The sequence below is a fragment of the Heterocephalus glaber genome, unplaced genomic scaffold, assembly GCF_053883595.1.
Source record: "Heterocephalus glaber isolate CG9 unplaced genomic scaffold, H.glaber_assembly_v1.0 deba00000809, whole genome shotgun sequence".
NCBI classification, from domain to species: domain Eukaryota; kingdom Metazoa; phylum Chordata; class Mammalia; order Rodentia; family Bathyergidae; genus Heterocephalus; species Heterocephalus glaber.
In genome coordinates, this window is record NW_028258163.1 from 9147901 (window position 1) to 9162346 (window position 14446).

Here is a 14446-nt window from a genome sequence, read left to right on the forward strand (position 1 = left end):
GGAATGGTTACATGTACATATTACAGCACAATTATTTTTGTTTGTTTGTTTTTTTGGTACCGGGATCAAACCTTGCACTTGCGAGGCAGGCAGCAGAACCACTGAGCTAAATCCCTGGCCCTCAATTCTTTTTTTTAAAAATTTTGTTTTAATCTCTTTCCCTTTCCCTCCTCCTCCCCTCCTTCCTCCTCTAGTTCTCCTGTCCCATTTTTCATTCCTGTTGATATTATTTGTCTTAGCTCATGTTATAGCCTATAATGTTTACATTAATTGAGGTTATTAGATTCCTGTACATGGCATATCTTTATTTTTCTTATTTTCCCTTTCCCTCTTCCTCACCCCTGACCCTTGTTCCCTTGGACCACTTTCCTCTTGCAAGAGATCCATTCCCTTGCACTTTTCTCTCTATTCTTTATCATTTTCTTTGTTTGTACTTTGCCTCACTCAAATGAGAGCTACCATACAGTATTTAAGCTTATGTGTCTGGTTTATTTCACTCAACAATATATTTTCCAGGTACATCCATTTTCTTACAAATGTGTCAAATTTGTCATTCTTTGTAGCTGAGTAATATTCCATTATATATAGATACCACATTTTCTTTATCCAATCAGCTCTTCTTTCTTTGTGGGTACACAGGCTGCTTCCAGGATTTAGCTATTACGAATTATTCTGCTATAAACATTGGCATGCTTCTATTGCTGTAGTATGATGACATAAGCACTTTGGGGAAGATAATTAGCAGGGGAATAGCTGGGTCATATGGAATTTCTAATTTCAGTTCTTTGACAAATCTCCATAGTGATTTCCATAATGGTTGTACTAGTTTGCATTCCTACCATCAATAAAGGAGAGTTCCTTTTTCATCACAGCCAGGTCAGTGTTTGTTATTGGTTGATTACTTAATTAATGATTGCCATTCTTGCCAGAATAAGATAGAATCTTAGCACTGTTTTAATTTACATTTCTCTAATGGCCAGAGATATTGAACATTTTTTTCATATATTTGTTGCCCATTTGTATTTCTTCCTCTGTGAAGTGTCTGTTCATTTCTGTAGGGGACTTTTAGGTGGTTTAATTTTTTTTTTGAGTTCTTCATATAATTCTAGATATTAGTCTTCTGTCTGAGGACTAGCTGGCAGAATTTTTTCACATTCTGTATGTTGTCTCTTCACTCTGATACTTTGCTGTACAGAAGCTTTTTAGTCTGATATAACCCCATTGTTTGATTCTTGTTGCTATTTTTTGTGTGATTGAAATTCTTTTTATAAAATCCTTTCCTACACCTATGTCTTCAAGTGGTTTTACTTATTTTATCTTCCAGTAGGTTTTATTTTTCTCTTTTAATGTTTAGATCTTTGTTTCATTTTTATTTTAATTCAGTATATGGTGAGAGATAAGGGTTGTTTCAATCTTCTGCAAGCAGATAATCAGTTTTCCCAACACCACTTGTTGAATAAGTTATTTTTCTACCAAAATACACTTTTAGCCCCTTTGTCAAAGATAAAATAGTTGAATATGTCTGGGGAAGTTTCTGTATCATCCTGAATTCTGTTCCATTGGTCCATGTATCTGTTTTTGTTTCAGTACCACATAATTTTTATCACTGTTGCTTTGTCAGAAAGAGAGAAAAAGACTACATCATGTAATACAATCAGAAATGACAAAGGTGAAATCACAAGAGACGATGTCAAAATCCAGAGGATAGTAACTACTTTGAAAGATTATATTCTAACAAATTAGCAAATTTTGAGGAAAGAGACAGATTCCTAGACACATATAAATTAGTAAAACTAAACAAATAAGACATAAATATACCTAATAACCCCAACACAAGCAATGAAAGTGACACAGTAATAAAGAGTCTACCAACCGATAAAAGCCCAGGACACGATGGTTTCACAGCTGAACTCTATAAAAACTTTAAAAATGTTATATCACCAGTACTCCTCAAGCTGTTCAAAGAAAATGAAAGTGATGGAGCACTCCCACATTCATTTATGGAAGCAAGTATCACCCTGATTACCAAACCAGATAAAGACCCAACTGAAAAAGAGAACTATGGGCCAATCTTCTCAATGAACATAGATGCAAAAATCCTCAAGACGATATTAACAAATACAATGGAACTCTTCTTTCCAGGTTTGAGCCCTTCCTTACAATTCTGTCCCTGCCAGCTCTTGTTCCACAGTTGTGGAGGTAGGTGCTGGACCAAGGCCATTCACTGTTCATTGTGGAAGGCCACTCTTGAGAGCAGTATCCTGTTCTCTTTGCAGGTTCCAACTGCCACTGATTCTCTCAGTTCCCATGTGGTTCTCTCTTCCTTGTAGAATGTTCCACAGTTGACCCTGAATAGTGTTCTTTGGGTTAGAATCATCAAAGTAGAATTGAGACATGGTCACCACGTTGTATTTGGTTAATCCATCTCTGATGTCTCTTTCCTATTATTATAGACTCTCCTCCTCTCTGTGTTTTTTGTTGATGCTCGCTGAGCCCCTTTGACATGGCTTCTCTACTCAGCCATGTTGGATCTTCCAAATCCTTCCTTTAGTGGATCTTTCCTCAGCTTCTATGATGTGACTCCTCCTCCAGTCAGCCATGTTAAAATCACTATTGCATACTTTTGCTTTGTCCAAGATCAGGTCTGTTGCCTGTCTGGCACTTCTGCTGTCCCATGAAGAGGGGAAACAAAGCAGAGCCATCTCCATGTTAGCAGTGGCTGAGCCAAAGTGTGGAATCCACAATTGTGAAGTTGGCTGGGAACCAGCCTGCAGGTCTGAGCTTTCCTGTAACTCTTACAGTATTTAATTTATCTTGATATGTGAAGCTGGTTTTGTTAAAAAAAAAATTATCTTGTGGTTTTTTTGTTTAAAGATTGTAAGTGACTTGGCAGACATGATGGTGCACTCCTATATTCCCAAGATTCTGGGGGGCTGAGGCAGGAGAATCATTAGTTTGAGCCCAGCCTAGGGCAAATTTAGCAGCTTAGTAAGACTCTGCCTCAAAATGAAAAATAAAAATAAAAAAGAATGGGGATTTTCTCAGTGTGGGCACCCTGGGGTTCAATTCCTAATACTGAAAAAAAAAAACAATTTTAAGTAACTTAAGGATTGTATTACATGCTTTCTTCTATGGGGTCCTGTACACTTCTGGACTATAATGGAGATTGTTTTGAGCTCTACTCCTTTGGAATTCAGTTATTCCATCTGTAAAATGTAGGTTTCTTTCATCTTGTCTTGTATAAATAATATTAATAATAATTATTATAATAATATAATAGTAATTATTATTATTATGGGAGTGCAGTCGAGTACTGAGGAATGAACCCAAGGCCTTTACCCTGAACTAGATCCCTGGCCCTTTTATTTTTTTTTTTGAGACAGGGTCTTACTGAATCGCTAAATTGCCCAGGCTGCTCTTAAACTTGTGATACTCCTGCCTCAGCTTCCCAGAGTGCTAAATTTATGTTTTGTTTTGTTTTTACCTGTCAACCTCATATCAGTCTCAGGTCTTTATTTCCTAGCTTCCAAAGTAATCCAGTAAAGTAAAGCCATTTCTTTCATTGCATACAACATTCCATTAGGATATTAATATTAAGTAGTTGCTGCAAGTGGGCATTGAGAGTTGACATGATTGTAATTCTTACTGGCTTCATTCATAAGTTAATGCAGAGAAAAATAAGAATGGTAATCATTCAAATTGTGAAATAGATTTTAATGAGAACAAATTTATATTAGCGATTGGATTGAATTTATCCTTCGTTTTTCTTATATATTTTGGCCCTTCTGGGTCTCTTTTTAGCCTTTTTCAGATAGGTTGGCTTCCCAAAAGATATATGGAATTAGTATTTTCTCTCTTAACTTTTTTTTTTTTTTTTTTTGGTACTGGGGATCGAAGTTGGGTCCTTGCGCTTGCAGGGCAGGCGGCGGAACCACTGAGCTAAATCCCCAGCCCTTCTATCTTAACTTCTATGTGAGTAAACATAGACCTTTTTTTTTTTTTTTAACATAGACCATTTTAAAAGGAGATAAAAATGTGAACCCGAAGATGAGAAAGGTTCTAATGTAATACATAGATTTTTCCATTAAAATTTTTTTGTATATTTTCTTTTATGATTTAACTACATGCTTATTTTGAAAATCTAAGCAGTGTATTTTGTGTTTTCTCATTTGTAAAAAGCTTCAAGCAAGGACTTCCATTTGAAAGTTATATGAACCAATGGTAGAGAATTTAGACTTTCGTAAGAATATGTAAAACTTTAAAGATTTAAAAACTGGCTTCTTGAATGTTGAGAAGTGGCAAAATGGAACCATTATTTGTGCACCTGTATTTAAAAAAAGCCCATTAAACACCAGCAGAGTTGTACCATATTTGATTTACAGCATCAAAGGTGCTAGCTCGTGTAGTCACTTTTTGTACTTGCACAAATGGCTACTCAGTATGCAATTCTTAAACTTACTGAACAAAGTTAAACCTATCTAAGGTTGACAAAATTCAGTTAATATTAATTTTAGATGTCTATAAAAATTACATTGACAGATCAGAAGATGCAGAAACTATCAAAACATTCATTCCTCTTCTTTGTAAAGACTTCTCTGATCCTTATACAGGATTGGTTCTGGAGTCATTGGAATATTCTGTGGACTTTCTCCTAGGAAATAATTTTGCAGAGAGATGGTTATGGTTTGTATTTAGATGTCCCCCTCAGTGTTTCATGTGCTCAAAGGTGAGGCTTTTGGGGGCTGATGGATCATGTGTGTGTAATATTTGTCAGTAGATTGGTTCACTGATGAGTTTATACCTAAACGTGATATTGGGAAGTAAAGCTTGGTCAGAGGAGGTGGGTCGCTGGAGGTGTGTTCTGGAAGGGTCTATCTCCCTTTGGACTCTCTTGACCTCTGTCTGTTGCTTCCCACCACCTTGTCATGAGCTCTTTCTCCTCTGCCATGCTGCCCTGCCTTGGAGCCAGCAGACTGGGGACTGAATCCTCTACAAACTGAGCCAAAATCAACCTCTTCTCCTTTAATTTGTGGGTGTTGGTATTTTGTCTCAACAATGAAAAAGTAAGAGCTGGACAAAGGAGAGAACTGCCATCATTTGATAAATTACCTATTGTCTTTACTTTTGAGCCTTTCCTAATTTAAATCCTTCAAACATTTTGATTGGTATCATTAACCCTTTTTGTGACTTCCTTTATCTTTATCCAAGTTTTTCTGACTTTGCTTGGTCACATACCCTGAAATTGATTAAAGAAAGCTAGTATGAATCAGACTAGTGAATTTTTACAGGATAATATAATACTTTAAGACAGGAGGATTTCTAAATGTGTAAGGGGAAAAGTGTTCTTGAACTCTGGGATTTTATGCAAGTTTTGTGTACATTTGGGAGGAAAGTGGTCCAAATTTTTATTCTCCAAGTGGGAAGATCTTTTCAGAAGCTTGAGAATGTCTGCTTTTAACCATTAATTTCAGAAAACCTAGGGGTCGGGGATTTAGCTCAGTGGTTCCGGCGCCTGCCCTTGCAAGCACAAGGTCTTGAGTTTGATCACCGGTACCAAAAAAAAAAAAAATTAAGGTAATTTCAGAAAACCTAGCAGCCTTGGATTATTAATGACAATTCACATCAGGAGTTAGTTGTCCTCTGAGTTTGTAGCACATGCTATTCTATGTACCATGAGATCAGAGGAGGCTTCTGGGGCTTCCAAAGAGTGAGAAATCCATGGAGATAGCAACTGAGGTGAAGTTTCTGTGTTTTTCTCCAGAAAGAGATAAGATCTTAAAGAGAAGAGAATACAAAGTGATATGTTAAAATTTTAGGTAAGAATTGATAGAGACTATAGAAGGAACCACTACTTTGGGGACCTGGCTGATACTAAATAGGCTTTTGGATTTTATGTTGAAGAATAAAGGATAGAGGTACAAAAGATATTGCTCTTGATTTTCTCAAGTATTGCTTTCCCTTTTTTGAATTTCTACCTAATGGTTTTAGTTATTTTTGAGTAGTTGTTACAACTTTTTTGCATAGATATTTGCCTGTATAATGTATTCTCTCTGTTACTTTATAACCTCTGGGTGGTACCATGTGTTTTTCAAATTTGGATATTCTTCATTGCCCACCATAGTGCCTTGACTATAAAAGGTGCTCAGAGTTTTTGTTATATATTTGTACTAGAGATGCTGTTCACCAGCTACAGCCAACTTTATGGCAATCCAAGGGTGAAATTTCTCTTAGAATTTAGTATGTGTAATACTTTTACCTTACTAATAACTATTATATAGTTTTTATTGTGTGTACTATGTAAATCATGCAACTCCTTTTCTTCTCTATATTATTTGTTGGAAAACTGAGAGCTGTGTGATTTTTTTCATTTAAGTACATATCTTCCAGGCTCTGTTACAAGTACTTTACCTGTATGTTCTATTTTTTCCTTACATTGTCCAATAGTGTTTATTGTCCCTATATTGCAAATAAATAAACTGAGACCCAGAGATGTTTAAGAAACTGGTCCAAGGTTATGTAACTAAAAAGTAGTGGAATGTGTACTTTTAGTCATTACATTCTGCTGCCTCCTATCATTGTATTTGTGTTAATTCATACAGGCATTACTGTATACCAGTGTATAGACAGTGCATATATAAACCAACATAGCTTGTGTAGTTTGATAGTGGAACAGGGGCAAGGATATAGTTTGATAAGAATGAAGTTCTTAAGTTAGATATCAAAGTTTACTCTCTGTATTTGACGTCTTTTTGAGCTCTCAGAAATACTTTTTTTTTATTCATTAAGTTTATTGATACATTTTAGGTATACAATATGATGACATTCATCATTGGGAATTTGTACCTTTAAATGATATATCTTGGTTCTTATTATTTTCCCCATTCCCCTACCCTTCTTTCAACCCCTCAACCCTCTCTATTTACAAAGACTTTGTTTCCATTTTTCAGAAATAATTTCAAGTTGTAGCTACCGGAAGTGTGGTCTAGGGCTTAGTCTAGTGCTAGTCCATGAAATGTTTGTGTTTTGTTCAGTATGAATGAGATACATACAGAAATTGATAATAAGCATTTGGAAATTTGGTAGTAATTTGAGAGATTAATTTTGTATTTATTGAACCTAATACTAAAAATTTGGTTTTGTTTTTTAATATCCTTCAAAATTTTTATATTATAGTTTAAAATTTTTAGTAGTTTAAAACTGTTTCTGTCTTCACAGATTTGGAAATTTTTAAAACAGTGATACTTAACACAGTTTGAGTCACTGTTCTAGATAAGAGCTTTGCCAATTTTTAAACTATAATTTGTTTGAAAAGAAACCCATCATCTGTAGCTTATAATTACATTCCGATCCAAATCTGTTTCTAAAGATGTATTATGAATTAGTATATTTGAGTTCTTGGTCAGCCTCTTTGTTCTGTGAGAGGGGATACTAAGTTGAATTATTTTGAGCTGAATTATTTTTCTTGCACTTAGTATTTTTCATAAGAATGACACATTTTAATTAAGTTCTTGACCTATGATAATACTATGAAGAACTTCCCCATTAATTCATAGTTACAGCCCCTTTCTTCAATTTATCAAAACACGTAATAAAAATTCATTCTTTAAAGTATCTTCAAGTTTTTCCCTAGAACAACAAAAGTAAAAAAGACAAGAGTAAAATATTGCTTATGATGCCAGCTTGATAATCATAGGTTTTTCCAATTATGGAAAACATAGGTAGTTTAAATGAGATAATATTTGCGATCCCAGTTTAGTTTTTAATTTTTTTTCTTTTGGGTAAGTTGGGAAATCTTATATAATATTGTAAAATAGGCCCACTTAAAGTTATTAGTCTTAATAGGGTCTTTGAATGTTCATACAATTGGTATCTCTTTAAAAATCTCTTATTAGTGAACTAGGTGTTTGATGGAGAATCCCTGTATTTTGAGTGTTTAAAGGCATGATTCCAAATAGAGATGTGGGCCAGGTTCTGAACAAACATTTCACAGAGAAATCCAAATGACACAAAATGTTCGGTGTCACTGCCTTACTTTTTCTCATTGCTGAGACAAAATGCCCAGCACCCACAAGCTAAAAGAAGAAAGATTTATTTAGCTCGCAGTTTATAAAGGTTTCATTTCATAGTTGGCTTGCTCCAAGGCAAAGTGGCATGACACAGGGGCATTGCAGAGGAGAAAAAGTTCATGGCAGGTAGAAGGCAAGCAAGCAGTGAAATAGTGAAGAAGGACCAGGAGGCCTGCCTTCTTTTTGTCCCTTTATATCCCCCTTATATCCACCCAGGGCACCCTCATCTTGGATGGTGCCACCCACTTCAGGGTCGGCCTTCCCATTACTCACACCCAGAACTATGCCAGAACAATCAGTGAACTAATTATGAAACCACACACACTTAATCCCAGCATCACACACACAGTAGATTCAGCCACCTCTGAAAAGTCCCACCTATGACCACATGAGGCTTTGAAGCAACATCTAGATGTAAGCCATAAAACTCATTCAAAAAATGGAAACCGTCATTTTGGCAGAAATAAAAGATACTGGTTTTAGAGATATAGGTGCTCTTATGTGGTGCCAGAAGCCCTTTAAATTGGTTCAGCCTTCCTTTAGGGTAATTTGGGAGAACTCATCAGACAAAAAATATATACATACGGTTTTACCCAGAAATTCCACTTTGGAGAATTTTTACTAAGAAAATAATTAAAGATATACTGGCAGATTTAGAAGTGATTAGTAATCTAGATTATGTTTTCATCCAGTGGAATGCTATATGGCATAAAAATTAAGTTGTGGAAATAGACCTAGATGGCATTTAGAGAAAGAAATAGACTACCAATACATTTTTGTAAAATGTGTTTGTCTGAGTATATGCATAGAAAAATATCTGAAGGATATATTTTACATTTGTGTATAAACAGTATTGAGTGTTTATATAATTTTTGCACATTTGGATTTTTTATTTTTTTCTTGCAATGAGTGTATATTGCTTTTGAAACTGCTTTATTGAAAATTTGTATGCTATTTTAAAATGTACAGACTTCTATAGAGGGAACGGAAACTTGATAATCAACAGGATGTGGGACATCCCCTAGGTCCTTCACATGGTTCATGAGAAGCCTGTTTTTCTTTCAGAGCTGGTTCTTGAAAGCTGTGTTTGAGAGGTTTTTATTTTAATCAATTTATTTATTTTTGCTGTGACAAATGTCTATCATTTTCGAAACGAGAAAGCCAGTGTCCCAGTTAGGTGTGTAGAGTTATTTTCACTCACTGACAGTCCTGTTGTGTTAATACTGAATAAGCAGAGACAGCCTGACTGATGGTGAAGATGGTAAGCCAGCCTCAGGGCTTTTTCTGGTCAGTCCTAAACCTCTGATTGCCACATTTTCCTAATTTCCCATTTCCAGGGCATCACTAGAGTGACCTTGCTTGCTGAATATGATGCTCTGAATCTCCAAGATTTTCACATGCCTTTGGAAATGGGCAGCCAGGCAGTTGTTTACAGGACTCTAAATGAACTGTGCACTCAAAGCAAGTTTGATAAACACACATTTCCTCCTTTTATCAGCGAGATTGTAGAATCTGAAGTATGAGTTTCCAGTTTTACTCATTCCCCTGAACCCTTTTCCTGTTTAAAAACTTAAGACATACTAATTGGATACTGATCTGTCCCTGTTTTTCATTTTGCTTACTGATAGGTGACGGCTTATCCCAAGACTTACCTTAGCAAGATTTGGCAAATCTTCAAAAATAAACTTTCATGTATTCAACCTAAAGGAGATTCATCCTGAGGAATGTAATGTGAGCACTAATTAACAGTAATGACTGCTAATCACTTTGCTTTTTATACTCCTTTAGGAGCACTGCGATTATCTAATGTAGTTAAGTAAAATGCTTGTATAAGAATCAACAGTGCTGCATCCTTTTAGCAGCTATTGCTCACAATCAAGCTTTGCATAAATTAAGAGTTAACTAAAATTGATTTTAATGTGTTATGCTTCTGTGATAGTAAACTGAAATATCTAGTAAAATCTTGAATATTAAAAAGACATTACCTTGAGGTTTTTTTTTTTAATGCAGTCATTCTTGTGGTAGATGAAAAAACAGTATTTCGTATAAATTTTCTCACAGTGCATGACACTTTGTCTTACATTTCTTTGAAATTGCTTGTGCCTCTTCATAGTCACAGCAGTACTGTGGTTCTGTTGTAAGCTTTTATTTTATCAGATCAATGAGATCAGATAGGCTTATTTAATTTTCTGATTTTGTGTATTGACTTCTAGAAGATCTTACAATTTTTTTTTTACATTGTATAATCCATTTACATAAACTTGGTTCATAGGTTTTGCATTCAGCCTTCATTAAAAAAGGCTTGTTTTATTATATTTAGTGTACTATTAGAGCATTATAAAAGCTATTTATTTAGACACGTTCAGCATCCCTACGAACTGCCTTGCCTCAGGAGGTGACTAAGTAAAACTCATAAATTAATAATTTAAGGGAGCAATGTTCAAGTAGCATTTTGGTTAAGTTAATAAGTTAAAACCTAGAGTTAGTACTAGTGACTTTAACAGTGCTTTACTTTTGACTTTTATTGGCTGAAAATAACTTGTTAAATTGGAGCTTTTGTAATAAAATGAAATCTACATACCATCTAAAGCCCTTTTCCCTCTTTTTGATTTATGAGTAAGTTGACTTATTGAAGAATTTTAAACACTTTCACAGTTCTGCACTTTGATTTCAGAGAAGGTGCTAATCCTTCTGGAAGTTTGAGTGTGGCAAAATGGGTTGTATACTGTTTTTCTAGGTAGTTTGGGATTTTATATAAGAATTCTCAGTTTTATGATGGTACCTGTATTAATGTTGATCTATTTAACATGTGATGTTTTCGTGTGATTTAACATTGTGTCAATGGAGTACCTTCCTTTCTCATTGTATGTGTTACCTCTAGTTTGTTGGTTTGCAATTCTTATAGCTAATGTATGTGTTTCTAAAGAAGTTCAGCAATTCAGGACATTATTTTTAAGTTACTCAAATGAAATAATTTTTCCCTTTCACATTTGTATTATTTGTAGTCTAAAAAAATTAAAATTTCTTGTGAATAAACAAGGAGAAAAATTAAGTTGCAGTATAAGCTTCATATTGCATATACTAGTTAGTTACAATACATTGTAAGCATATGTATTTATAAAAACCTTTAACACTACTTGTTTAGTTTCAAAGAATTATCATAGGAATGATGTAAGAGAAAAAAATGTGTGGAAGTTTAATCAAATGTTATCCATACAGAATTATAGGAGTTGATATTGTTGTATATAACTTATTTATTTTACATTATAGTATTATATTTCACAAAAGCTCAAAATGCATATCTATGAGGAAAAACTTTCTATTTTTTTCTATTTATATTTAAAAAGGTAAGGATTTCATTTTTCAGTTTTGACTCTTTTTTCCAGTGTGTTTACTTTCATATGAGAGTGATTGATCTGTAGCTGTCATTTTACCCAAAGAACAGACAAATGGAATTGGCCTTTTAGACAAAAGTATGCAAACAGACTGCATTTTTTTTCTTGATAGAATTATGGAAGGATTGCATGAGGTGCCACATTTATTTTCCTATTGATTGTGAAGAGGATTCTGCAGTGGGGTGCTGTTTCCAATGGATAAGGTGGTGCTATGATTAGTTACCTTTCTCATGAAAGCACTACAAAGGAAAATGCAAAATGTGTGCAGTGCAGTGTTCTCAGTTTGACAGTTGTTTTTGTTAAGTTTTTTATTTCCCAATTGAAGTCTAGCCTATTTTAGAAAAATGTAACATTTTTGGTTTTTTCCCTTTACATTAGCCTTAGTAGATTTCCATGCATTTGACCCTTTAAAGAAATTAAATTATAGACAGTTTTCTTTTTTCAGGCTTCTATTGTAAAGCTTCAAAGCTAATGCAACAGTGCCCTCTGTAGTCTTTTAGTGAACAGTAAATAGACGTATTTGCTTTGGAATATTCAGGTAAGAAGCAGGTTATTTAAATTTAATTTTTGCTCAGACAAGAGACCCTTTTTTCCTAAGTAGACAATCTTGTTTTTCTCTAGTGGCTTTACTTTAAACAAAGGAAACAAAAGACCATTCTGAGTTTTCATTTAGAATTATTGGCTACCTCTTGTTACTCCGTGGTAAATCTCAAGTTTTATCAGACATTCATCAGAGTAATTTGAGATTGAAGGAATCTTACAAGCTGTACTGTCCCTTCATGAAATATCTTTTTGAAGTTGAACTCAAATAAGAGTGTTTAAAAATTTTTTGAGTTCCTTTGTACTTTTTCTTCTATTTAATTAGAATCTGAGTAGGCTACCTAGAATTTAACTTTTTCTAGTTCCTGAATTGGATAACCCAGGCTTTATACATGACATTATTTAAATTAAATCCGAGGGAGTTACACAATGACCAAAGTATTTGTCCTTCATTAGCAATGATTTAAATTTTAGATTTCCTTTTCTCTCTTCTTTGGTTACCTTTTTGATTGCACTTGTCCATAGTCAAGTGTTACATTTTAAAATACAACTAGATGTGACGTTTTTGATTGACAGTAAAAGCCTACATCATATCTATTAGAGGAGAAATATTGCGTGGATCCAGTTTAATTTGCTTCTGAAAGTTTTAGCAAAAAGTGTGGACCTGACTCCTAGTTTCTTCATGTATTCAGTATCTAATGTTAAACACATTTCCAAGCCTCTGAGCCTGCTTTCTCATCTGTAAAATGGGAGTGAAAATAGCTTATCCTTTGAGGTTTTTAGCTTTTGAGGGATTAAAGGTCATTTTTACCAATTAACCAAGTAATCATAAATGCTTAACTGATAACTTTATTTAAATATCACAGTACAAGAGCAAAACTTTGTTTTATAGGAGAAAATTTTAATATGATATGTGGAATATATGTAGTGTAGTGTAGATTTTTAAAAAATTCTCTCTGGCAACTTGTAGTGATTTATTTGAATGTGAAAGTTGGCACAGCATTCTTCAGTAATGTGGAATGATAAAATTAGATGTGGATTTGCTTTCAACTCACTACAGACCTCATTCCCAAATGTCTTAAACAGGCCATCTTTTTAAGCTTTATTTTAGCAGACATTTACTCACAAATCAATATTAGGAAATACATTTATAAAAACTAATAATAAATAAAACTTAAGGGAAGAAAAAGACCAGAAGTTTTAAATTTTTTTCTTAGAATATCAGCCAAATTTTAGGATACTTTTTCATTTACCTGGGTTCTAAGTGGCTTTGTCTTCTCCACCAGCTGCAAAAACTACTAATATATAAAATAGGTGAAAGTGGATCTTATCTGGTTGAAGTGAAGATGGAGGCCTAGAGTCCCTTTCCTTTGAGGGAACAAAGTTTCAAAGCCACTGATACTCTTTAGGTATGTTTTATTGATAAGTAACACTCTTTGTACTTTGGATTTTTAGTACCTTATTCCATGCCTCACACATAAAAGATGCTCAGTTAATGTGTGCTGCGTACAGAATTTTTTAACATCTTTATTATGATATGAAATACCACAGGTGTAAAAATATGCACCATCTAATGCAGTCATGTATTAAAGTAATTGTTTTTCTGCGAACCATTTAAAACAAGCACACTTAGAATATAATCATCAGTTGATTTTTTTAAAAATTATACAAATTGTTGAGGTTACAAATAATAATAGGAAATAAATTAACAAAATATTCAGGACTTGTCTTCAAGATGATTAAAAGCAATTATTGTATTGTACAAAGATTGATTTAAACATGTAGACATATTAGATGACCCAGTGATAAAAATAATCTTAAATTTTAATTTTGTCAACATTTAATGAATTATTTTTAAAGTTATTTGTTTCATATAGGTGTTTTAGTAACTTTGAGTTTAATGTTATAATAAACCACATATTCCTTTTAGTAAATCACTGATGTTGAAATGGAGAACCACAAAAGTATCTTCTTTATCATTATAAAAAAAGAATCAATGTTTTAAGCTTATGGGATAAAAGTGAACAAGAACTTAATAGACCAAATACAGTGGTTCTTTTTAAACAGTGACCAGTTGCAATAAGAAACATGTTTAAAATTATATTGTAGCTTACAAGACTGACAAGATGTTGCCTACCAAATAAAAAAGGAAAAAGATATTTTTTCTTTGCACTGAGAGTACCAAATTAAGAATGTGCTTAATTAAAATAGTGATAAATGTAGATTACATTACTGAAGACAGTGAAATACAGCTGCTGTGTGTAGTGAAAGCCTGCATAATTTACTAAGACTGTACAAAGAAGCAATGGAGCAACCACTGCAGACTGTTATAGGAAACATCCTGTTTATTCCACATACATTTCTTTTTTAATTAAAATGTCAATAATAATTTTATAGGTGTTCTCCAAAAAAAAATCCTTCTTAAATTTTTCAAGGTGGTAGAAT

The 14446-nt window shown here is 33.7% G+C and overlaps 1 protein-coding gene across 3 annotated transcripts in view; it reads left to right on the plus strand.

Moving 5' to 3' along the window:
* Dph6 (diphthamine biosynthesis 6) overlaps positions 1-14446 on the plus strand; it is a 213321-nt gene that overhangs the window by 19043 nt on the left and 179832 nt on the right. Inside the window, exon 4 of one of the 3 annotated variants that reach the window (XM_087207529.1) lies at positions 9404-9670. The exons of the other annotated variants lie outside the window; for them this stretch is intronic. Within the exon in view, the coding sequence (XP_087063655.1) occupies positions 9404-9589 (186 nt within the window). The 3' untranslated portion in view covers positions 9590-9670. Of the gene's footprint in view, positions 1-9403; positions 9671-14446 lie in introns of those variants that run through there. 3 annotated transcript variants of the gene reach the window in all.